Genomic DNA, 26,706 nt, shown 5'->3' on the forward strand with positions numbered 1-26,706 from the left:
TCAAAATAAGACATCTAAGATTTTTGTTCATATTTTTATGTAGAGTACTGTCCCAAAGTCTTGGGCCACCCCTACACGTCTTCATATTTTGCTTGCAAGGAATCAGAAATCTAGTAATTTTTAATCATGTTCATGCAAAACGGGGGGAAAAAAACAACAAATGACGTGACGCAGGACCTGTGAGATGCATTTAAACCTTCAGTTTTGTTCATCTACTGCTCACCAAGACCTTTAAAAATAGTCTCAGTGGAAGGGTTGCTGGCAAGAAGCCATTCTTAAGGAAGGAAAATGAAGTGAAAAGGCTGAGGTGTGACAAGTTACACAAGAACTCCTGAAAATCGGTGGCAAAGGGTCTTATGGTGTGATAAATCCAAATGTAAAATTTTTCATTCAAACCATTGTGGAAATGTATGGAGGAGGTACAACAGTGGGTGTCTATAGCCTTTTTTTTTTTTTAAGTGGAGGCTCTGTCATGGTTTGGGGCTGCCTTTCAGCCTGTGGTATTTGACATCTTGTCATTAACACAGTAAAGTATTTTTAGAGTTTGATTGGCAACAACTTCATTTTTCAGCATGACAATGATCCCAAAACACTGAAAAAACACAATGAAAGTTGTGGATTGATTTGGACCTCAATGAAGAGCTTTAAATGTTCTTCAAGAAGCTTGGAGAACCATTCCTGAAGAATTCTTAAAGAAACTACAAAAAGTCAGTCATACAAAAGGCGACTTTAAAACTTGTTAGAACTATACAAAGTCTGTTTTGCCTTGTATACCGTATGTCCCTGTATGTTTACATGCTCCCATTTACCTAGTAAAATGCAAAGAAATGAGAGGTGGCTCAGAACTTTTCCAAAGTACTGTATGTACAAATTTTGAGCAGAAAGTTTTGGGACTAAAATGAAAATGGAAGGAGCAAAGCTGCCTAATATACTCTCGCTGTCCTTGTTCTTATGTACACACACACACACACACACACACACACACACACACACACACACACACACACACACACAGTGGTTTAAAGCTCAAAGCAGCTGTTACGTAACATTTTTTTAATGGTTAAGGAAGCCTTGAACTTTGCAGTGATCTTGCGAGATGTTAAGAATGATGGTCACTTCTTCTCATTTTAAATTTCATTAGTGCTGTTGCACCTTATCATCACATTTTGAATTTGAGTCCATCCCCTCCGTTTTTCACTATGTTCTCATAAAGATCGAGTCTCTAGTGAATTAGTTGACGTGTGATTCCTGCAAAGACAACAAGACAATTTTAAGTATGAGCAGCCCTTTAGGGATTACGCATATTGAAACGCATATACATGTTTCAGTTAGAAAACGCACTTTAAAGGCATTAAAGGCAATTGACCTTTATACTTACTTTGGTAGGTTTCCACTGCGAGACAGTAGATTCAAAGTGAGAAAAAGACATGCCACAAAGGTAATGACGACTACCCAAAATATTATAACAACGGAATCTGGGAGGAGAATAGAAAATGTGTTATCTTCGTGTAATAAAAGCAAGACAGAACAATTATGTAAAGCGTTAAAATAAACAACTTACATTTATAGTACTTTAACTTTCTCTCATCCACAATCACGGGATCCAGGTAATCATAATAGTATTCATATATAATCCCGCTGGTAGAGTTCTCCATTCCAGCCATCTGAGAGGGAACGTGTTACTGTCTCATTCACAAAAATCAGCTAAAGAAAATAATAGCCATTTACTGCTATTTCTACCATGAATCGTCTTAGAGGAATATCCGTGAAATCCTCACCCGCGTGTGTGTTTAGCGATTCAAGTCCAGCTGTTTCTTCTGTCAGTACTACTCGTTTTGTATTTTAAAGGCTGGATGCAGTTTGCAGGTTTGGTCACAAGGGGGCAACATAAAGCCATTCAAGAAATGCGGCATTCTGGTTCTGCGCTCGATGGTTTTAAGTTCCATGCACTTTATATTTTACCTATAAATGTAATTGCTATAAGACACAGGTGTCGAACTCCAGGCCTCAAGGGCCGGTGTCCTGCAGGTTTTAGATGTGGCCTTGATGCAACACAGCTGATTTAAATGTCTAAATTACCTCCTCAACATGTCTTGAAGTTCTCCAGAGGCCTGGTAATGAACTAATCATTTGATTCAGGTGTGCTGACCCAGGGTGAGATCTAAAACCTGAAGGACACCGGCCCTCGAGGACTGGAGTTTGACACCCCTGCTATAAGAGATTTTGTGGATTTTATTCTTCAGACACCCCCATCGGGTGGGGGGCGTGGGGCGCCAGCAGGAATTAATGGGATCTCATGGAGCTCTAACCCAGCAATTGAATTTTCATTGTGTTTTCAGATACTATACACTTAGAATTTTAGATTCGAATTAGTTTTTGTTTTTTTTAGGGACGTTACAGCATCATGAGTCACTTTACGATATCCGACATTTTAGTTTCAGGCATGAAGCTAGCTGCATTGAATTTGTAACAGCAGCCTCCTCTTTAAACAAACCAGTCCCTTCTTATCAAATCGTGCACTTTTCTGTCGTTGGTTTAATTCAATTCTAATGTCTCGTTATCGAATAGGTGCCATCAAGGAAAGGCATATAGTCGCAAATCCAGAACTCGTCATAAGACTGTAAGAATTAGCAACACGCTTGATGAGATAAATCGATAAGCAAAAGAAAATTCCCTAAAAGAAAAAAATAGCTCCACGGTGTCTTTTATTTCACACAACATTGATACGGTATTAACCAAAATAAAATGTGTCTCGCTCATTTCAGCCGCTTAACTCCATGTCATGAGCGCCACCTGCTGTGCTTCGTGCTGAATTACAAACAACTTCTTGATTGGCTCTGGTCTTTATAAAATCATTGGAAATTAAAAAAAAAAATCAGTATACTAGATGCTATTTTTAACAGTTTGCTAATAAGTACATATAATTCCATCTTTATTTTAGTTATGTTAAAAAATAGGAGCAGACATGCTGAAATATGTAGAGTACACAGGGACTTAAAGAACCCAGCTCTAATAAGTCGTGCTGAACTTATGACACTGGAAATTGTTTGATTGTGGACAGTTGTTCTCGTCTATAAAGGGCACTAGGTATTCACACTGACAGTTTTGGGCACATGGTCGTCATTCCAAAGGTTTGCCCATAAACTGCGACTTATCTAAAGCCGGGCCAAAAGTGCATTACCCCACAAGACAGGTTGTGGGAATTTCACCTGTTACAGTTGTCACTTCTCATCGTCTACTGTGGATTCAGTCATAAATTCCCTATGAACAGTTTAACTCAGAACAATACTCATTTTGCCTTTGCATGATAGGTCCGAAAATCAGTTAATTTTAGTAAAATGCTTCCAAAAGTCATCCAAACGATTTTTGTAGAAACATACGGAGACGCCAAATTTTCCGATAACTGTGAAGGCAGCATTACCTCGTGACATCACAGGCGCTGTCTACAGGGTGGAACCGTTAAGCTAGCAGCAGTTTTTAGCTTAGCTGAGCTTTGGTTAGTCCACGTCGAAAGGAAAATAAAGCTTCCCGATGCTCGTGGTTGTTATGCTATAGTTAGGTGAAGCTGCGCGTGGTTATGGTCAAGGTAAAGTAATCAAATATAAAGACTAGTCAGTTGGCTTTCAACATTAACCAGTCGTTATGGATGCAGTGAACGCCTTCAACATGGAGGTAAAGTTTTTTCATGTTTTACTTAAGTCCCACGAGCCAAAAGCAAATATAATGCCAGAGCTAACGAATGCCAGTTATTTTCTTATTTGACACTTAATATTAGTGGTTATTATTTATTTACCATGGGGACAATGCCAGCTTAGTGTCCAGTTGCAACGTAAACATTGTATCTGCTAAGCATTAGCTTAACTGTAGTTTGATGCTAGTACGTTAATCCTAGACGGCCTTTGAGTAATCATGTAGCTTAATTATTAACTTAGCCCTACTCTACTTTATTTATAAAGATGCACAGGCCATCAATGATTGTTGTAGGGACATACGCCACTTTTGTAGAATTAGTGAAATACAGCTGTCGTTAACACATTAGCCTAAAGGTGTTCGGATATTTACTTTTGCTTCCAACGAGTTAAGCAAGCAAAGCTTTTCATAAAGGCTACTGGATTATTTAATGTTTTGTATACTTGAAGTGTGTTTATTATCGGCTCACTTAAGTAACACTTTTGAGTTGTGTATTCTTTAAATTTGTTGCAGCTTTAGAAAACTCAAGTGGCCGTTTATGTGATGTCTTGCATATTGTTGTGTCAGCGTTGGTTTGTTGGTGAAAATTAAGTATTATACTAAATTAAGTACTATACTAAAGCATAGATATGATTAAAGAGTATTAATAAATAAAATTTAACAATACACAGTCATGTTGGAGTAAACTTTCTGTACAAAAAAGATACTGAACTCTTTACATTAATGTAAAAACTGTAAAAAAGAAAAAAAGATCAGCACAATTTCATAGATGGGAATAATTTTGTAAAATTTTAAAAAGCTACAGACCTGAAGCCAATGTTAGAGAAAGTCTTGTGCTGTCTGTCCAGTAAGTGGTGCAGAGGTTAGTCTACAGAGGATTTAAATATGATCATTTGATTGACTGCTGTGTCAGCACTAACATCACTATCTGCTCAGAAAGTCCTACTGCCAGATTCACTCACACTATGGTCAGGGAAGTGTGAGTCTGGCATTGTCTCTGTGAAAAAGTTATATTACACTCATTGTTGTCTCTGGGTTTTAATCACCTCATCAAGCTTGTATTTATTTTATTGTCCCTGGACCTCACATTTACCATGATGATACTGATATTTCATTCTCTGAGCTCTCCACTTAGATCAAATCCTGTAACCTTGCTGTCACCATGAGGACGACAGTCTTCACTTTGCTCAGTAGAATAACTAGTGTGATCAGCTGGTAAACATTCTCCATTGTTAACAGTACACTGAGAAGAAACCCCAAAAGTAGATTTGCAAAACTTGACTTGACTAGACTTCCATAAAAGGAAAATCAACTGTATCACTTTATATCCAAATAAATTAAAAAAGCAAATATAAGAGAACTGCTGTAACAAGCTGCCACTTATCACAGCACCAGAGGGGAAAATATAAATTTTCAAACTTTTATTAAAGACTTTTTTTTTGGTTTTTTTTTTAGTTTTGAGGTTTTCCTGTTACTGAATGGTCTATTTGTTGCTACATTTGATTATTATTTTGTCCTTTTGTTTTATAAAGGACACCACATATCTAGTATAATTGAATGCCAGTTTCTCTTTTAAAATGAACTAATTTTACATTTTTCCTCTTTCATTACCTCTTAGTTGTTCTCCATGATTGACATGAAGCCGCCAATATCCCGTGCTAAAATGATGTCTGTAACAAAATCAGCCATCAAGGCTATCAAGGTAAAGTGAATTTTATTGTTGGATACCATCATGCATAATGAGCAAATATTTAGAAAAAAACCCAAGGTTGTGGTTCTTACACAAAGAAACTTAACAAACAAACACTGTAGGTTTATGTGTATTAACTTTCTGATTTTTATTTTTTTATATTTTTTTTAAACAAAATGCTTCAGTTGTGTGTGGTAATTAATGATAATCATAATATCTTAAGTGTAGAGACTTTATATACACACATGTATATCTCTATTAGTCTATATCTGTGCCTGTGTGTGTGAATAATAATAGTAATAATGATATTAATAAAAACATCAGGCAATCACTATGAGCAAACGGTTTTGTCATAGGTCTGGGGAGGTGAATATTATTATTCCACATATATTTTAAGCATATTGAGTTTTCTACTTTACCCTATCAGAAGTTTTGCTCTTGGCAAAATGAGGTGTCACTTGTTTTGGGGTTTTTTTTGTTTTTGTTTTTGAAGCTTCAGCTGAGAAGAGTAGTTGAAGTGTTTGATGACTCTTTCGACTGATTACAGAAATCATGCAGTAAATGAGAATTTATTTTTTTTTAGCACAAAACAGCATGTTTTTATTTGTCTTATGCTACCATTTTGATAGTCATCCTGTGACTGAAATATTTTTTTTGTCTCATTAGCTTTACAAACACGTTGTCCAGATTGTTGAAAAGTTCATTAAGAAGGTATGTATTATTCAGCCGTTTAATCTTTACTATGTTGCCAAGTTTAGATAAAAGTGCATTTTACAGTTGCGGACTGTAATTTCTTTTGTTTCTTTTCAGTGCAAGCCTGAGTTAAAAGTTCCTGGTTTATATGTGGTTGATTCCATTGTTCGCCAATCACGCCATCAGTTTGGTGTTGACAAGGATGTATTTGGTCCAAGATTCTTGAAAAACTTCACAGAGACCTTTCAAAACCTTTATCGCTGCCCAGAGGATGACAAGGTACTTTGTGTTTCAAGTAATTTATATAAGTACAATAAATGCTTTAAAAAGAATCTCATAGATTCCCCCCCCCCCCCCCCCCCCCCCCCCTTTTTCAGACTAAAATTGTCCGTGTCCTTAACCTGTGGCAGAAGAATGGTGTGTTTGACATGGACATCCTTCAGCCTCTAATGGATATGGCAAATGGTGTTATTGCACCTCGCCCTGCTGTGGAAGGTAGTAGAACTGGTAGTGGAACTTTGGGCAGTGTTTTTAACTATCTGAGAGTAAATTATGTTGTAATTAGGGAGGGGGGAATTCCTAAGAATTTAGCGATTCCAGTTCAGTTATCGATATCACTTATCAATTCAATTACTTATTGATTCTCCTTGGGTGCTAATTCTCTCTGTTTTGAGGGTCACCACTATCGCTAAGCAACATTTTAATTAATTGCATGCTTTGTCAAACAACTGTGCATGTTGGAGTCATTTCCCTGCTTTGTGGTGATCATTTTTGGGGTCATTACTCAAAAAAGTAAGTCTGGCTACTGGCCCGAGGTCAGCATTCATTGCCCAGCCCTTTAACATCACTCTTTGTTCTTGGCTAGCTTAACGTTAGCATGTTGTCTGTCTAGGTGGTTTCAGTTGTTTCTGTCTTGTATGCAGTTTACTGTTGAATTTTTGTCTTTTTGAGCAATAAAAATAAAGGTAATGGCCACATCCATGCTACAGACTACACTGCTATTTTCCTCTCCTGGTACTGGAAAAAATAAATTAATAAATCCAAACTGAAATCTGGTGATTGTAGCAGAAGTGCAAGTGTAACCAATATGTGGAATTGTTAGGCAAGCAGAATAACATTCAAAGAAATTAAGTTATTGGGAACCAATTCTCACTTCCTATCCCTAGTATTAATTCATCATGCAGACACAAGCTGTTTTATTGTATCTGAACAGTTCCTACTGAGCCCCAACCAGAGACACGGCCTCCTGTCAGTAATGTTCCAGTCATGCCTACAGTCCCCCAGCTACCCAGTCCTGATGCCTTAGCTGCTGTGGCACAGCTGTTTCAGTCTCCACATGGTCAGGAGGTAAGTAATAATGTGGTTTATGTCCTCCAGCAGTTTAACTAATGTTGTGTTAGGTCTAAATGGCCCCTGTTGTTTTGTTTGTTTGTTTTTTTGTTTTCCTTTTTTTCTTTCTAGTTGCAGAGGATGCTCCAGAACATCCAGCAGGCAGATAAGACCCTAGCAGCCACCACTGAAAACAACATACCAAAACAGCCTCAGATCCCACTGGCCCAGCTCAACGCATACAGTGCACACACTGAAAAGAAAAGCTCATTAGCTGAGGTACTGCCACAGCTCTCATTTACATAATTGTTTAATAAATACAAGCGGTTGGCATTTCAACCAAAGACACAATGGGCCTTGTTTTCCTAAATTCTATACAAAACTTTTTGATGGCTGCAGTCGACTTTGCATATTTGTCCCATTTGTACAGCACCATCTAATCTCACCATGTTATATGGATTTTATTGGTGTGATATAACCTGCTTGTTAGTGTTCATTTCCACTTTTGTTGTTTAATGGTGGTTGGTAAACAGCTTTAGGGTAGACAAAAAGGAGTTGTGTCCCTATCCTCAAAACATTTTGTATATTTTTCTCCAGAAACTTCTTGACCGATTTGACTATGATGATGAACCTGAAGACACAATGGCTACTGAGGGCAACATTCACTCACAGTGAGTTTCTGAAAATGTACTCGTGCTTTTACACATGTGTGTAGGGCTGGGTATCATCACTGATTTCTATAACTGATTAAATTCTGATTTACAAGATCCTGATTTGATTCAATTCCGTTTTGACTCCGTCAGAAATATTATAATTATTTATCAGTAAATATCCATATATTTTTATATCCATTTATAAAATCTATGTATAAAAACAAAGCTGACACTTGTGAGACTTCATCAGAGGTGTAAGCATCACAGCAGATGCCTTTGTGTCAAAGTAACTGAGGAAAGTATTAAGGAGATTTTGCTGCCGTAGCTTTTTATAGAAGTTAACCCCCTTAAAAATATTCTTCAGTAGATCAAAAACTGAAGAAAACCATGAACCAATAGATGAACATTACCTGATGCTGCTGAAGTGAAGCAGAGCAAAGTTAGAGGTTTTATTAGAGACATAGCTAAGTGTTTTGTGGTTTGGTACAATTTGTAAAAGTTGAAATTTCTTCGGTATTGAACAGCAGATATTAGGCTTTCTTGTCGGAGGTCATTTTTTGGAAAAACAAAACAAAAACCAGCAGCTGACAGCACTGTACTCAACGGTAGACTGGTGTGTAATATGCAAGCAAATAATGCAGAAAATAGAGATTTCTGATTGGACACTGGCTGAAAGAAATAAGAAGTAAAGTAAGAGCGAATTCATGACAATGCTTATCAAATGTGAAGCGTAGTTTTGATATTCTTTTTCTGCTGGTTCAATGAATTTTAGTTGGAGAGTGACGAAACCTGCAGCTTCAGAATCTGTGAGATGTTGTCTTCAGTAGAGCAGGGCGATATGGCCAAAAATATTTATCACGATATATATTTGAAAATTTGCGATAACGATATAACCGACGATATAATTGATGCGAGACAAAATACAACTCCACAACATTACTAGCGCAAAAAGACAACCTTCCATTTATTTTCACTTAAACAAGAAGCTGGTTTTTATGTACATTAAAGCTTTATAAAAATGTAACAGTGCAAATGCAAATTCCTTGCTGAAAGTTTAACCAAAAGGCATTTCCAGTAGAAATGGGCTGACATATCCTGAGCATAACCATGTATAATATCCACTGAAGTTAAAAAGAGGTGCTTTGCAACATTAAACTGCAGTGTGCAGTACGCATTTTTCGGACCATAAGGTGCACGGGATTATAAGGCACATTAAGCGAAACAAAGCAGTCAGATAAATCAAACTTTATTAAACTCATTCTTCTTGCTTCCTCCACTTCTGTACCATTGATTCATTAATGTTGAATTCTCTGGCAGCTGCTCTATTCCCATGTTGTTGCAGTATATTAATGACTAACCTCGTATTGTGGATGGATTATCTCAGTTGTTCTCCTGACTGAAGTTTGGTCCGTTTACAGTATCCTGCCATGCGATTGCATTTGTCTCTAACCATGAAGAACCTTCACGTTAACTTTTATAAGTGGAAAAGTGTTAGTGTTCGTCCTCCAGCTTCACTGTTTATGTTATGCTAACATAGCTGTGTCGCTAGCGATCACGTAGCACATCATTATATACCAGCTAGCCCAACTTCAGTAACCCTACAAACGTCACTGCTGTTTAGTTTCCTGTCTTCATTTATGTTGGAAGTGATAGCAGAGATGCACGTTTGATTTTTTTCAGAAATCTCTCAGTCAGAACATGCTATATCATGCTTAGGTAACTAGCGAAACTAGCGAGCTAACTTCCGCTAGCTTCCTGCTAACTTCTAACTCCGTTAAATGTAATAACTTTTGTTTTCATGGATGCCTGGAAGTTAAACTTTATAGTTACACCTGGTAAAGCAGCAATGCTGATCGTTTTATTAAAGATGAAAGAATTTAGACAGTTTTTAACTCTCAGTGATGCTGCAGTGTTGTTTGACCTGAAGAATACGGAGTTTAGGACCCAGATTACTCCCAGATTTAAGAGCATCTTAGTCCGACAAATATGACAATAACAACGGCCGCTTGCATGTTCTGCAAAAAAATGTGCTTTGTCGTGTATCTGACGGACAAACACCAAACCAGTTCCACATCACTGAAGTTGCACCATTTTTACAAACCAATTCTGGTTCATCTGTTTCACTCAACAATCGGCCATGTGCGTATGAAAACAAAGGCACTGCGCATGCGCGTTTTACTCCCATTCTATCGCGATATTTCATTTTCCTATCGTTGCCTAACATTATACCGGTATTACCGCCCTAGTCTTCAGCACCCGGCATGTCCGCGTACATGCCGTCGGGTGAATGCTCCGTGCTTTGTGTTGAGATATTTGTGCGGAAATGGTTTAAGCGTAGTGGGCTATGTTGCTTGTTTTGACTTAAAAGGTTGTGCTTTATTTGCACATTTTATCACTCCCCTCAACATTATCCACACATGCTATATATCTGTGTATGCATGTGTGACTACAGCACACGGTCTGTGGTTGCATCCTACTGAGTAGCAGAGCCTGAGCGCTGAGAGTAATCTTGTGGTTGACCAGTATTAGCCAAATAGGAAGAGACAAAACACAGTGCATTGCAGTGAATATCAGAAATTGAAAATGAAAGCACTTTTACTTTGATACTTGCTCAAGTGAGTGTGTGAATTAATGGTATAGGGAGGAGCACGCTGACCACACTGTTGTTCAACTAGTGTCCACCAAAACTGTCACTCATAATGCTATAGTTTATACAGCTGAAGTTGCCCATTACTCTTGTAAATTAAAATGTACTTGTGCACCACTGAATCAGAGCACACAACACAAAAGTTAAAACTAAAAATCCCATGTTGAATGTAGATGTTTTTGATCATGTTATTGACTGGTTTATGTGTTATGTGTAAGTGTCTGTAGTCAAAAAATGCCTATGATCACAGTTAGGTTAAGTGTTGTTTTACTTTAGTACATTTACCACATGTGTTTGTAATATGGAGTGTGTATTTTGTCATAACAGACCTGAAAATGTGATGAACCAGTTTCTTGGTCTGGGGCCCAACACAGATATTAATCAGCGTATGATGAGTCAGACTGAGGATATAAAGGTACCCGTCTATAACAGTTTTATATGATTACTTTTCTGCCTCTCAGACGTTTTCTCTTCATATTCTTGCAAATATATCAAATTGCTTTTTTTTCCCCCTCTGTCATGCTAAACAAAATTTTTTGTTTGGTGATTTTTATTTTTAAGATTTATTTTTTTTAACACTTCCTTTTCTGGGGCTGTCTCTTTGTCGATCCAGCACAGTGGTGGAATGAGTCAAACTGAGCATCATATGATTCCAGATGGATATCAGTCCACAAATGAGGTTTACTCTCGATCCCAGGTAAGCATTTGTCTTGAACGTAAACTTTTTGTTTCACACGTACTTTGTCATAGTTAGTGGTAGGAACATTTCTATTTTGGCCTATGCTATGAACTGTGGAAAATAAACAAAAAACCTGTCTTGTTGTCATTCTCCTAAAGGGAAGTTCAAGAGAAGATTTATCTATGAGGCGGGAAGGCAGGCACAGAGGCCATGGGAGAAGATCCAGATCTGGTTCCAGGTAGGTTTGGGCGATATGGCCTAAAATCCATATCGCGGTATAATTTGAAGCATGTGCGGTAACGATATATATCTCGATATATTCTTTTCTTCTGTATAACGTATTTTACACGCAGAAATCTGTCAAAAATGTTTTCGTACGACTTTGGTAAGCTACGAAGCCGCACTGCTTGATGGATTGTCGGAGCATTACGGCTGCCATAGTCAGGAGCCTCGCGGAGTAATCTGGGTCCAAAACGCCGTCTGCTTCAGGTCCCAAAGTCAAACGAACACTGCAGCATCACTGAGAGTTAAAAGCTGTCTAAACTCTTCATCTTTAATAAAATGATCAGCGCTGCTGCTTTACCAAGTGTAACAATTAAGTTTAACATCCTGGCATCCATGAAAACAGAATTTATTAAATTCAACAGAGTTAGAAGTTATCAGGAAGTTAGTTTCCACCTAAACATGATATACCATGTTCTGACCGAGAGATTTCTGAAAAAATTCAAACGTACAGCTCTGCTATCACTTCCAACATATATGAAGACAGAAAACTAAACAGCAATGGCTTCTGTAGGGTTACTGAAGTTGGACTAGCTGGTATATACTGATGTCCTACGTGATCGCTAGCAAAACAACTATGTTAGCATGACATTAGCACAGTGAAGCTAACCTTTTTCCACTCGATAAAAGTTAACATGAGGGTTTCTGGTGGCTAAGGACAAATGCAATCACATGGCAGGATGCTATAAACGGACCAAACTTCAGTTAGGAGAACAACTGAGATAATCCATCCACAATACGAGGTTAGTCTCTAATATACTGCAACAACATGGGAATAGAGCAGCTGCAAGAGAATTCAGCATTAATGAATCAATGGTATGGAAGTGGAGGTAGCGCAGTTTTTGGCTTTCCCCATATTCCAAAACTGATTCGCCTCTTCACTTTTACTGTCGCCTGGCATAATTTGCAACCGCTGCAATGCTTTCGACCAAAAGAGGCGCAGCTTGATGCCACCATCAACATGCGGTATGGTCAAAATCTCTACCGTTGGCCAAATTTATATCGTTTCTACCATATACCGTTTATACCGCCCACCCCTAGTTCCAGGTAACCACTTTGCTCATCAGTTAAAATTGTGCAAATTGATTTTTGAGAGTTGTGTATTTCAGTGTTCATAGAGTGACACAAGAATAAAGCCCTAAAACTGAAAGGTTGTGTTTTTATGCTGCGGGTGCCCTCATTTCAAAGTCAGTGAATTTATTTGCCTAATTTTTCCGGTCAATGCCAAGGTTTAGACAAAAATATTTGGGGTGAAGTAGAAGAAAGAATTTTCTCTTGGCTACCTCTGAATAGTTTTTCTCATTCCTTGAAAAAAATGCTACATCTTGTGTCAAAATATAATTGTGTTTGGGTCAGAGTCCATAGAATACTCCAAATCTGTCTTGTTTTACATGTATACGAGTCATGATTCATGAGACAGTGGTTTATATAGCCTAACATCAGTATTTTACATCCAAAGCCATAGACTGTTATTTTTGGAGATGGTGAGAAAGCCTATGGAAAAGTCTTTTTGTGTAGGAAACAAGGTCAATACTAACTTTAGGCTATCCCTGCCAAAATCAGAAAGCCATTGCTGTATTACTCCTTTAAACATGTGTTACAGTTACCAAAATTCTAAATAAATGTAAATATTTTTCGTATTATAGTGGACCAGGAAAGTATTTAATAACCTCAATGCATTATTGAGCACAAATTACAAGCAGTGAAGTCCCAAAACACTCTGGTCATCTTGTCATTTCTTTCCATCTGAAAAGAGTTGTTTTCGCCTGGGGAATTGGATTATTTTTGAAACAGTGTTCACTGGTTTTATTCTTTTGTATTTCAGATCTCCAAGGAGAAGAAGATCAAGATCTTCATCTCGCTCAAGAAGGTCAAGGCGTTCCCTCTCCCGAGAACAGCGCTGGAGATCTCATTCTCAGGATAGGAGTGAAAGAGAGAAGGACAGAGAGCGCAGACAAAAAGGTCTTTCCAGCATAAAGAGTCAGACGCTCAGTGGTATGTACTCAAACCAATAAACACGACTAAATGTCACAGATGATGGCGTGCATAAAGCTCCAGGAATCACTACTCAGTTTCACTTGCAGCTACTGTATCAACTTGTCTAAACCAGAAGAGAGAAGCCGATTTAATTTAAGAGATTCAAATGTGCAGTATCTTTAAACTCCATAAAGCTTTATATTCACTGCAGACAAAGTGAAAGTTTAAGGTGACATTTTGATTATTTTATGTGAGCTCAGTGGGATATTTTTTTTACTTATTCATTTATTTTGGTGAAGTGTATTTTGTAATGGGGATTATTTTCTTGTACATCAGAACACCTAATGAACTTCTTTATATAGTAGTAGTCTATAGTAGTGGTTTACTAGGGTATGTATTGTAATTTTCTTAGAATAATTTCTTTTGTATAAATTCATCTTTACAAAATCTGTGGCTTCAGGAGTCATGAGTTATATAAGTCAATACATTTTAGAGCTAAGTGTGAACTCTTGCTTAAAAAAAAAATCTAAAAGCCTGGATCTTTAATGTAATTAGTTATTCTGTCTTTTTGCTTATAGTTTGCAGTACTACACTTTGGGTTGGACAGTTAGACAAGAAAACCCAGCAGTCTGATGTAATGTCTCTTTTGGAAGAGTTTGGGCAGATTGAGTCCATCAATGTAAGTTTGGACAATTCATGTCAGAGATGCTTATAAACATTATTGATTTACTCAAGCTTCAATGATCTTAATGCATTTCACCTTTTGTGTCCAGATGATTCCTCCAAGGGGTTGTGCCTATATTGTTATGGTTCACAGGCAAGATGCCTACACAGCCTTGAACAAACTCAGTAGGGGGTCATACAAAGTCAATCAGAAACCAGTTAAGGTATGCAATGTTTTTAATTTCCATTTGTGTATTAGTTTTGTAGTAGGTTTTTTTTTTTTTTTTGTTGTTAGTGTTATTTGATAACTTTATTATACCAAACATCATTCTTCCCTAGATTGCTTGGGCCTTGAATAAAGGTATAAAACCTGCTCACAAAAAGTTCTGGGATGTGGAGCGAGGAGTTACCTACATCCCCTGGAATAAAGTCAAAGTTGAGGAGTTGCAGAGCTATTGCGAAGGTGGTATGCTGGATGTAGAAACACTAAATCCAGGTAAACAATTAGCCATTATTTGAGTTTCAGCAAAATTCACCTGCTGCAAGAATATACAAACTTTGTACTTTTTTTGTTTGTTTGCAGAGTGGAATATTACCAAAGACATCAACAATCAGGCAGCTGTTAATGGAGTGTTGGAAAGTGTACCAGATGGAATCGTCTCTGCTCATGTTCAGGTAATGCTAATTGCAGTCCTTAAACACCTTTTAATACTACAAGTGTTCTTTTTATGGGTTTAATGGTCTTAAAGAAAGACTTAACAATCTTTCTTGTGAAAGCTGTAAAGCTAATAAATTTTTGTTGAACAATGAGTAGTGGAGCCTATCTGAATCATCCTCTTTGTCGTCTTTTAAAAAGTCACATCACTGCGTTGAAGATTTAATAAATTATTTAAGAGAAGGCAGAATATTAAAGAAACATGTTTCACATTTCTTTCATTTCTAAGTTCTGCTCAGTGTGTTAAAGCATTTATAATGACTTTCACCATGAGAATGGGATACAGCTGGCTGGGTGGAGTTGTGTAATGCAACCAGCTGATGTTGGGAGAATGCAGACATCATCGCTGCCCCTGCTACTGCACACAGGTGTAAGAGGAAGGAGGAAAGGAAATGGAAAAAATATGAAATGAAAACATTTGTTAAAATATCAAAAAGATGAGAGAAAAAACTAAGAATTAGTATGTTGCTGTGCATTGCTACATTGTGTGTAGGTCAAAACATACTTTTTTAAGGAGCACTTAAAGATCTTTAGGGGTGTGATTAAAAATGTATGAGATGTTTTTCTTAAATGACCAGATTGAGGACAATTTCGGTTGTTTGATCGTTTGGCAGCACAAGGGAGACCAAGAACCAGCTGGCATTGAAAACTGGTTTAGAAAACACTGGCTGTGTCCTTCAGGTTTACTGTAGTGTTGTGGTGTAGCAAATATACAATAACAATACACAACACAAGATAATTACCTTCCAGTGGTGATTGTGTCTATGTGCAGAATGTAAAGTGCAGTTTTTGAGCACTTCAGGAATGTAAATGGTGAGGAAATAGACAGTGAAAGCAAAATATGTACAACATAAACATGCTGGAGTACATCACAGACTTGTGCTTATTTCTGGTAAAATCACAACTGGTGGGCTGAAGGTCAGATGGTACCATGCACAAATACCAGGGAAAAAGTGCTTATCAGCTTTGTTCTCAGTGGTGAGACTGCTACTCTGGCATACATTTTGCCAATAACCTGTAAAGGAAATAAATGTAAATGCAACTTGTTAGTTGTGTTTAAAAGAAATTTGTAGTAAGCTTACACTTTAGCCCTTGTTTTAAATCTGCATGCACAAAGTTGAGCTTCGAGAAGGGAATAAACATTATCATGTGTTTATGCTTCAGGCATCTGCATCCTACAGTTACCATGGTTTTTACTCTTTTTTTTATATGCACAGTTTTGTTTCATGAAGGTGAAAAAGCAGTGTAATGTGTTTATGCTTGAGTTATGCTTCAGGCCTCTGTAAGCTTTAGTTACCATTTTGATTCTTATGCAAAACGTTTTTTGTCAAGTTATCCATAGATACTTTAGAACAGCGGTCCCCAACCCCCGGGCCATGAACTGGTACCGGTCCGTGAGTCGTTAGGTACTGGGCCGTGGGAGTTGAGGCGCGGGTGTGAAATTTATGGTTTTTATCGGTTTTTATCTTTTTTTTTTTTTTATCGTTAACTCGGTTTCCCTGGGTCTTTTCACGTGTGTTATGAATAAATCCTGTTTTGTATTGTTTTTTTATACTGGTACTGGTTTTATTTTGTTGTCTTTATCCCCGACACCTTACGTGAAAATATTGTCGGACATAAGCAGGTCCATGGCACAAAAAAGGTTGGGGACCGCTGCTTTAGTCTCCAAACTGGCCTTTTTGTGGGAACGTCAAAGCCATACCCATAAAAATACAATTTGATAATTCTACAAAATAAGTTACAACTGGCACACATAACAGATCTATTCATTTGGTGGCATATAATTTAAAAACATAAATGCAGGGAGAAAACTGTTATAATAGCATTTTTAGTGATTATTACCTTTACCATATTATTACCTTTGCCAAAATCATTTCACTGGGAACCACTTGGTTTCTCTGCTGAGAGAGAGCAGGGCCAGCTACCTTCAGCCCACAGTAAAGTTTACAAGAATGCAGCGGTTTTTCTGCATAGGGACTTTATTTTAGCTTGCACTAGTCATATTAGTTTAACATGTGCGCTGTGGCTGTATAAAACATACCAGTATGGAAGGGAGGAGTCAAAAAGATCACTTATGTATATGTTCATTATTGTTGAGCAGGTTTTCTGATAAGTAATATAAGTTTGTTTTTGGCTCTAGAAAAACTTTAAAATAACATTTGTTCTCTGCAGTCTGTGGGTGAGACAGAAGTTATATCTTTGATAACTGCGTCATTGTCACTGTGGTTGTGTTACACATGTGTTGATCAGACAGAATTAAGCTTCTTAGGTTAAATTTGTAAATACAAACCACTTAAATACAAACTACTCACCTTCATGCTTCTGAATGCATTTTATCATTTATACACATCTATCCTTTGTTTAATTGTAGGCTTTTGCAAAACATGGTGGTCTCAATAAAGGATCTCTTTCCTGTCTAAATAGGACAGGACAAAAACACAGTTATTGCAGGTTAACATGCACTCATGAAAACTAATTATACATATTGTCAAAGGACTACAATGTTCAGGATGACTGAGAACCTTCGCAGACATAATTATACATATTAGTTTTCCATGTTTGTGAATAATTCCCCTGAAAGCCAACACATTGATCCATATTGCAGTTAAAAGGGGAGCTGTTCTGTTTGTTTACCCCTGCAACTGTAAGTGTTTGTTAAAACGGACTAATCTAAAGCCATTGTCGCACACAGAGGATGTATTTGAGCTTTTATAGGCATTACTTCCTGTAGCTGTGTGAGAATGAACAGATCCAACGTGGTCAAATCAGACCAAACGCTCTTTTATGTGTTACGTTCTTAATATAAGACCCTATTGTGACCATGTGAGAATATAGCAAGGTCTATTCTATATAGTTTAAATTCATAAGTAACCTGTGGATGACCCACCTCCTGCATGTTCTGCTCAGGTAGTCTTTGCCTAAACCAGACTGAGCACTACAGTTAGTGAGAATGCTTTTACCATTTTTCACTAGGTATCCTACACATAGGGAAAGGGCAGCTGTAGGTACCAGCATGTTGTCAGGGTAGGAATATATTATAATCTTGTATAGTCAAAGAATACATGTTAAACTTTCATGGGAAGGGGAATAGTTTGAGGCATAATCAGTAGAGATCATATACTGACCTTTGGCAGTCTTACTAAAGAAATTCTCGTATTTCTGTTTTAAATGAATTTCAGACTATTTACTCTCTGCATCCAAAAAATCTGCATGTCCACAATTCAGATAGGCTCCTCTACTGGTAGGCCTTACATTCAGCAGTGCTTATCTTAAATTCTTCTTTCTGTCTTGAAATATGCTTGCACCTTAACTCAATAATCTTGTACTGTATCATATAACTTATTCCAATAAAATGGGAATCATACAATCTTTTAATTATTGTGGTGTGTGTAGAGGGAAATATTCCTGTTATCCTTTCTCTGTTTCAGTATTCAAGCTGTGCTTTTCAGAATGTGTGCTGGGCAAATTTATTAGTAATTGTGTAACTTTTACTTATTACAAAAATCACGAGTTAATCATTGATCAGTGCTTGAATTACAAAAATATATGAAAAATATGGGTTGGAGTGGGTGTGAATTTTAACATATAACCAAGTAAAAAAAAAAAGTAAATAGTTTTCATGAAAGTATAGACAATAATATAAAAGAGTGAGTCTCACGTTTAATCACGATTTTTATTTTTTTTTTTTTAATAAACCTAAAAGTAACATTTAAGTCCTCCTGACTCTAAGAACCTAAAGCTACAAGCTAAAATAGGCTTTCTAGCACCTCACTTGGAAGAAAAGTTCGAATTGACTATGCGTGACTGTTGGCTGCTGGTGGGACTTAAAGTCCAAGTGGGAAGAGGAATATCAAAGTGGGAGACAAGGTAAGCCGACAGCAACTGTAGCAAACTGGCCAATTTTTGAGTATTGGAAACATGATTTTGTTTGTTTGTTCATTTCTTTGTTTTTACGCTATTACCCAATTCTTCAAGATCTTGATCTTAACGGAGTTAGTCTCACCCCACATACAGTCAAATAACATTAACCTCTAAGAATTTATCTTTGAGGAGCAGCTGAACTTATTTTAATAATACAGCAGGTTTGAGGGTCACATATAACTCCAACTAAATCTCTGCTGGACTTGGAACATGGATCAATTATGAAAGGGAAAAACTCCTTAATGCCTACCAACAATAAAACCATTTCTCTTAGTCTGGTTAGGTGGGTAGGTATGAATTAATCACAGGTTTCTTGTATGAAACTATCTGTTTTGATAGTGTTGTCTTTGCCCATTTCCTACTGAAACAACTGTTTTTATGCCATCCTCTGACTGATGCTGAATGATGACTGACTGTCCTCACCACCAGATTATATTAATAAAGACTATTTGCTTGATGGCCAGATGTCAAGCTGTCTTGCAAGTAGTCATTGCAGTAGTTTGCACGCTGAACCACATTATGCCAAAGGATATAAAATGGATGCAGAGAAAAATTTCAGTCAGTGAAGGAACTTGACAGACCATGTTGGTCGTTTTGACAGACCGTGATACCTACAGGTATCACCATTTAATCCTTCTCAAGGCGATAATAAAAAATAATCCAAACATGCCTTAAAGTCACTTAAATGCTTTACAACTATACCTTTGTTACATTCAATGTATGCAAATTTGTGACTATACAAATTTGACCCTGCTTTTCCCTCATCCATTTGCATGTAGCCTCTCACTTTCTTGCTGCATCTCCAATAGAAAACGCCGGCCCACACTCTGGTCCGTACTTTGTTTTTGTTCAATTAGAGAGAGCGGTCTCGAAAACTGACCAGTCAGGTCTTTTAACCAGTTTTTCTTCACCTCCACTTGATGCGTTTCTGATGTGAACAGGCACATGAGATGAGCACAGTAAACACATAAATGTTGAAACAGAAAAGAACAAAATTTCACACTGAGATGAAGTGAATGCTTATAAACCACATGAGTCTTTTTCTGGACTTCTTCATTAAACAAATGATTTGCTGCTAGTGTTGTTTAAAATAGTTGTGGTCACTAGCCTTGAGAAGTTATACCCACCGCACTAGTTGGGGGATTAGTTTATGTATGTGATCTTTAAATGCTGTCATTACTAATCCTGCAGCATCTGCAGAATACTGCAGCAAAAATACTCATGTTGTTGACTACTTGTTTCGCTAATGACATCTTCCCTCTGCCTGAACTGTAAGATCATACAAAAATATTTTACCAACTTATTATTTCTTTGAAGTTCTGTGGCAATAATCCTGCACGTCGAAATAATGTCCATCCAAAGTCTGTTTGAATGGCTTTTGGGAAAGTTTCACTTTGGATGATATACATGGCAACCATGTGAGTCATGTAGACCTGAAGTGATTTTGTCTTTTGGAGTTAACCTCTTTATATAAATGTTTGGTCTTCCTCTGTGCTCTGCTTGGGAAAGTCAGAAGAAGTTGTGATTATTGCAGGAGTATACAAACCACATGTTTTGAATACTGAGTACAAACTGAAGAAACCTTTTCAGAAAAAAACTTCTGTTAAAAAAGAAACTGCATTCCGTAACATCATCCGACTAAAATAACTGAGTATCTGAGAAAAAATACTGACAAAATACTAGAAACTTATACAAAATACCGATTGTTTCCTATGTATGTAATACCTCTCAGCATTGATGTCTTGACATTGTCTTGACATGAGTACATCACAGGATGCACCGGCAATCTTTTTTTCATACACTGATAGACTTCAGCTGTCCAGAGAAGCTGCAGTTTTACAGTTTTCTCCTTGGATCGGCACATCCCAGCTACGTTTACTGGCTCTTCCGTCTGTACATCATGTCACCTGGGAGGTATGAGCGTCAAATGAAGTCAAATAACATGAAGCAGTAAGTGTTGACTGACTCTGTGGAGTTTTGATGTCAGCCAACATCAAGAGCAGCAGCAGCAGGAGAGAAGTGGTCGAGGAAGAGACATTGGAAAGGAGGACACAGAGCTAAACAGTGCCAGGTAGAAAATGTATGCACCAAACATGCAATTGAATCAAAGATTGACATGCTCAACACAGTGTGGTTGGCTTGTCAGCAAATCATTCCAGCTTCTGCATCTTATTAATGAGGAAACAAGCCTTGGAGCTCGTGGCTTGTGTCATTTTCAGCCTTTACACTTTTGTCACTTCACAGAAGTTTGATGGACCGAGCTTTGTTGGGGAAAAAAATCTGTAGAAGTAGAAGAAATATTTTGCATCATAACACCCTGTGAATGTTCTGTTTTTTTCTTTTAAAGGTTAAAGTCCTGCTCTGCTTAATGGCAAATATTACTATTGTTTTAAGCAGAGTGTCTCAATAGAAGCCCAAAAAATTCAAACCAACTCACATAAACATGTTGATTAATTACTACTTATTTTTAATCATCAGTTATAGCTCTCATAATGCATTATTCACTATTGACAAATAACCATAGAATATTTAAAAAACAGACATTCTTACGCAATGTTTCACAGACATTATAAAAGATGTTTCTTTTATTACATTTGGAAAAGGCAAAAACTATAAAGACCAAAACTGTTCTTACTCTGGTAAAGACGCATCAAAATGATGAAAATACCTAAAGTAACAAGAAACAATCAGTTAACTCATAGGTCATCCAGACTGTTGACACAGTTTAACTTCTGTTATAGTGTGGCAATCCACGGGCAACAAAAACATTTTAACAGCACAAAGTGAACAGCATTTTTATGTAAATTACCTTAAACTTCTATATGGTATTGTTTTCATTTTTCTGAGTAACCTTTTTCTACAACTTGCCATGACCATTAAGGATATGTTATCTGGGGTGGGGGGTGTTTTGTGTAGTAGTTAACACATTAACCTTACACGTGAAGGGAGGAGACCAAAACCTAGCCTCAGGGGATAACAAGCTAGTGTACTTCTTGGGTTGGGCCCAAGCTCCAAAAAATAGAGTAATAGGGTTGTGTCAGGAAGGGCAACCTGCGTGAAATGTGTCCCACATTAAACTTGGGGTTTCATCTGATTTCACAAATTCTTGAGGAAAAAAGAAAGTAGCTGAATGTACATGTATTTATTTAATTTTATTTATTTAGTATTAAACATGTTTTTTGTTTGTTAAAAAAACAGGTCTTTTAAAATTTCATATATCTCTTTTTAGGGATCCAACTATGTGTGTTCAAAGTTCATTTCCATTCTAAAATATTAAACTGATTAAAATGCACAGTATTTAGAGGCATGCATTTCAGGTTCTGCTAGTTCAGCATTCATTAACTTGTGTTATGAAAAATATATGCAGTGTTGTTTCAGTCATATTGAAATGAGGTGAAATTTCAAGAAAAGAGGGGATTCTTCGGTTACATCGAGTAATACAAGAATGATCTAGATCCATGTTTGAAGAACATCAGGCTCACATGAGTCTCCACAAAGGTAAGGGTCATAACAATTATTTTTGGATGTGCTTCGCACCCTGATGATGCCATGGGATTGTTGGAAGATGATGGAAATTTTCATCATAATAAAATGGCTCTTTGAATATTTGTCCTTAAAAAAGAGAAGAATCCTAAATTGTCGGTTCTTAAGTTCCGTTTATTGTAGGTTATCTCGCTACTGTCTTTTCACAAGTCTTCTAAGTAGCACAATAGGCAAAGACCAAATGAATTATTTTGATTGAAAGCATTGAGTTGACACTCATCAAGGATCAGAGCTTGATCAAACAGCTTATGCCTGGCTCCGTGCCTCATGGGGCTTCCTCTGTGGGAATAGCCTGCAGGAAACATGAAGCAGTTGTTATACTCTGCTGATGGAGTGAAACACCAGGGTAAGAGCAGACCATTATGTTGCTACCCAGTTATAACTTATCAAGTCTGTTTTTTCCATGCCAATAGCCATATGTTTTGTTTTTTTTGGGGGGGGGGGGTCTTTTCAACAATACACTTTTTTTCTTTGTATATATTGTACTGAAATGAAAGAAATCTTGAGGGGGAAATGAAACTAGACATTTTAAAAAAGTTTTTTTTACGTTTGGCTAGTGCAGAATTCACATGACTTAATAGATTAATTTGATCAGCTCTTATCAGTAAATTTCATCATCTGCCAAAGGCTGATAGCTGTGTCCGGAAGGCTAACACATACTTTCTAGACAAACGTGCTGGGCCACCTGAATATTACAACTATTGGAGCTGGAACACCATAACTCGAAACTCCCAGCACACAGTGTTAGTACTGATATTCATGCCACGTGAGGTTTAAAATTGGAGTCATTGAGTCAGCAACAAGTCAACTGTTGGTGATTTTTACACACTATGCGGCTCAAACCCATGGTAACCCCATCTGAATTTTGTGGCTTAATTGCTGTGGTTCATAAATGTTTCCATTTTACAGTGAAACCACTTACAGTTGATGGTGAAATATCTGGGAAGGGCCCCTATGACAGTACCATGCTTGAGTTCCACAAACTCTTTTAAACGGCCCATTCTTTCACAAATGTTTGTAAAGGCAAACTGCATGGCTGCATGCTTGATTTTATACTATGGCAATTGGACTAATTTCAAAGATTTAAGAGACGTGACAGAAAATTTTGAACATATAGTGTATTGGTCACAGCAGCAGGGAGTTAAATTATACATTCCTGCCCCAGGTAGTTATTTGTAAAAATTTAAGAAAAGGTAGATGTGGCAATGTTGGAAAAACTTACTATACTCTTGCCCCCTTCAGTGCCTTGACCATTTAAACTTCAGACTTCAGTGTGGAAAAATCCTCCCTTTGGTTCCCTCCAATGGCAGTATCAAACTATGCAGTATTGCAGACAGAAATGTACACCACTGTGGAGTCTCAATTTGGCTTTTCAGTAAAATTATAAGTATTAAACCCTGGTGACTGCTGTCCAGATTAAATGTAGCTTTTTTTCAGCATTCCTTTGTCTTGCCTGAAGAAACAAATCAGCTTTTTACCTAAGATTAAAACTGCTAATCTTAAATCAAGTGATGGTAGTTTAGGCTGAATGTAGAATGGGTATGTCCTTCATCGGAGGGCCACAAGGTGTATGCGAACAATGTTACATTTCCTACACGCTGTGACTTCAGATAAATGCTTACATTGTTAAAAAGTTGTGAATGATTTGGAATTACTGGGATATAAACTCAATTATTTATTAAATTATTTATAAAATGTGATCTGACATCCAAACTCTCAACACAGAAGCTCTTTTTTTAAAGTTATTTTTTTCCTAAACACTCTTAGTCCAGATTTGGAAAACGTAAGTGAACTCTTCACTTAGTCAGAATTATTTTGGCTCACAGCCTCCATCAGACACAGTGTGTACATTGGTAAGAAGAATTTTTGTTTCCTTACAATCTACAAAACTTAGTGTTCATCAGTATTTCTGTGTGTTTCAGTGGCTCCCACTGCATCCATGCCCTGTAGCACAGCAGCCCCATGCCATTCATCATGTTTCGCAGTTGGAATGAGGCTATGAAGTTGATGTGTGGGCTTCCCCCCCCCCCCAAACCTGTATCCAGAAAGCTGGAAATTCTTCTCAGCTACCTACAGAAAAATATTAATACCTACCGTCATCTGTTATATATCATTATCTGGAAAGTGTGAATGCTGCTCTTGGTGAGATTTTTGCAGGCCACCCACTGTGCCTTTATTTATAGGGAGGGACTACAACCTACACTTCTCCCATTTTAAGTGTCTTTTGGAGAAGTTGGCAGCACAGGTATTGAAATAATTTTTTTCAGCCTGCAATTTGAATTATTATTTAGTATGCTCAGTAAAGATATGAGAAGTACAACTGTGGTTACTAATTTACTGTTACTTTTAGTTATTAGTTTAGTCAGATTCTTTTTCAATAATTGTGATTAGGCTCAAGATCAGATCACATTTCATGAGTAATCAATGGAGATATTACAATATTCCAAATGCTTTGCATGCTTTTTGTTGTCAATGTACATCATACAACCGACATGTGGAAACTGTGGGTGCTGCAACGTGCAGTTAATATGAAAGTGGTTAGAACTGCATTTCCTCAAGTGGCCACTTGAGGTTGGTTCAAGCAGTGAGTCAGTCCCCATAGACTTTCATGTTTAAATGGCCAACTTTAAAAATAAGTTTACAGTAAGGTACTGGTCCGTCCTGGTAGCTAAACTACACCTACATAAAACTGTACAGATGGCATTATTTTTATTAGTTATCTGTTTATACTTGTGTAGCTGTGGCTAGCAGCTATCTGCCAAGCTTAATCTCTTCTCAATTGAATCACAGAGTTCTCAACCATGTATGCTATCTGACAAATATTACTGCTGGCTGTTTAGCCAGATGGACAGCAACCTGTTTGTGCTTCAGTCTTTGTTATTGAAATTGTAGTATTTTCTGTTTGGTACTAATCAGAGTGTGTGCACGATACATGGATCCACCTTGCGAACCTCTTCTGTGACTTCTGGCTACAGATACCCTCATGAATTTATGAACATTAAGACTTTAAAACAGGGATACGGTGATATGGTGGCCACATATCTTTTAATAATATATCTAAATTTAAAAAAAGACACGTGCATGTGTAGTTGTCTCCAAATGTAATTCATAGTGGTGGCATTATGAAAATCATTAAATATGTGACGAATGATTAATTGGCAACTCCTGTGAGTTACTGACGACATTCATGACATATTTAAGATTTACATCTAAAGAAGATTGTTTTAACGAGTGCACATCAGAGGTTACAACTTAACTTTTAACACATGAATCCAAATATTTCTGGTTTGTGTGTATTAGTTGTCCTGATATTAGGAAGTCGCAAAGAAGGGTGAGCAGCATATTGTATTCTATACAAGCACCAAGATTTGTTCTCCAGTTTCCGTGGCACCAAGGAGAGAATGTCTGGGCAGAAACAAATAGTGATCAATCTGCAGCATTTGCTAGCCTTTTAACCTCATGTGTTCACTGATTTACTGATCAGTGATTATCGTGCATTCAAGGGGTCACAAGCATAACTTGCATGAATTTAGGTTTGCAGATGGAATTATTGAGAATTATTGAAATTCTTTCCTGTAGTTGAAAACTAAAAAAAATAGGATGTCTATTGATTTTTATCTTATTCTTAAGATATATATATATATATATATATATAGTACTGTGCAAAAGTCCAGGTCTAGTTCTCCAGGCTTGAGGTCTTTCAAAGTTTTGCTTTTGACAACCTTCTGCTTTTTTGCTCATTTTCAGTCCAGTCCTTGTACCTGACCATTTTCACAGGACTTTCTTTTTTTAAATCTGTCACCTAACACTGATTCAAGAATCATTAAAGCATAAAAAAGACACGGAACTCAGTGAACGATCCAGTGTTGTGTACATATAACAGAACCAACTTGAAATTGTATATTTAGAGACTGTGTTACTTGCATCTTGTCATATTCAATGAAAATTATTCCCATTTCTGTAATTGAATCAATGGAAAATGCCAATGGTGACGCAGTCTGACAGGCATGAAATTGTATTTTTCGCCACCAACCTCAATTCCAAAGAGCCTGTAGCCAGAAATTTGGCATGTATTGATATAATGCAATATGCTCTTAAATATTTTGAGGAAACTGGACAAGAAGAGGTACGAAGAAGAGGCAGGCTTTAAAATCTGCAGCAGATGAACAGTGTCAGAAAGTCATGTCCTTAAGAAACAGGAAAACAATCCAGGAAAGACCTGAC

At 37.2% G+C, this 26,706-nt stretch overlaps 1 protein-coding gene across 1 annotated transcript in view; it reads left to right on the forward strand.

Annotated features, from left to right (window-relative positions):
* Positions 1–3,444: 3,444 nt before the first annotated feature.
* The window catches only part of LOC146654475 (SR-related and CTD-associated factor 4-like), a 29,786-nt gene continuing 6,524 nt past the window's right edge, over positions 3,445–26,706 (forward strand). Inside the window, exons 1-16 of the mRNA XM_085379676.1 lie at positions 3,445–3,672; positions 5,309–5,392; positions 6,047–6,091; positions 6,191–6,352; positions 6,451–6,568; positions 7,287–7,420; positions 7,535–7,681; positions 8,000–8,073; positions 11,030–11,117; positions 11,316–11,399; positions 11,540–11,619; positions 13,489–13,658; positions 14,219–14,319; positions 14,414–14,527; positions 14,643–14,799; positions 14,887–14,978. Of these exons, the coding sequence (XP_085235802.1) occupies positions 3,643–3,672; positions 5,309–5,392; positions 6,047–6,091; positions 6,191–6,352; positions 6,451–6,568; positions 7,287–7,420; positions 7,535–7,681; positions 8,000–8,073; positions 11,030–11,117; positions 11,316–11,399; positions 11,540–11,619; positions 13,489–13,658; positions 14,219–14,319; positions 14,414–14,527; positions 14,643–14,799; positions 14,887–14,978 (1,680 nt within the window). The 5' untranslated portion in view covers positions 3,445–3,642. The remainder of the gene's footprint in view (positions 3,673–5,308; positions 5,393–6,046; positions 6,092–6,190; positions 6,353–6,450; positions 6,569–7,286; positions 7,421–7,534; positions 7,682–7,999; positions 8,074–11,029; positions 11,118–11,315; positions 11,400–11,539; positions 11,620–13,488; positions 13,659–14,218; positions 14,320–14,413; positions 14,528–14,642; positions 14,800–14,886; positions 14,979–26,706) is intronic.

The sequence above is a fragment of the Rhamphochromis longiceps genome, linkage group LG14 (genome assembly GCF_057381845.1).
Source record: "Rhamphochromis longiceps isolate RC_006_pf linkage group LG14, R_longiceps_female_GT1.1, whole genome shotgun sequence".
NCBI classification, from domain to species: Eukaryota; Metazoa; Chordata; class Actinopteri; order Cichliformes; family Cichlidae; genus Rhamphochromis; species Rhamphochromis longiceps.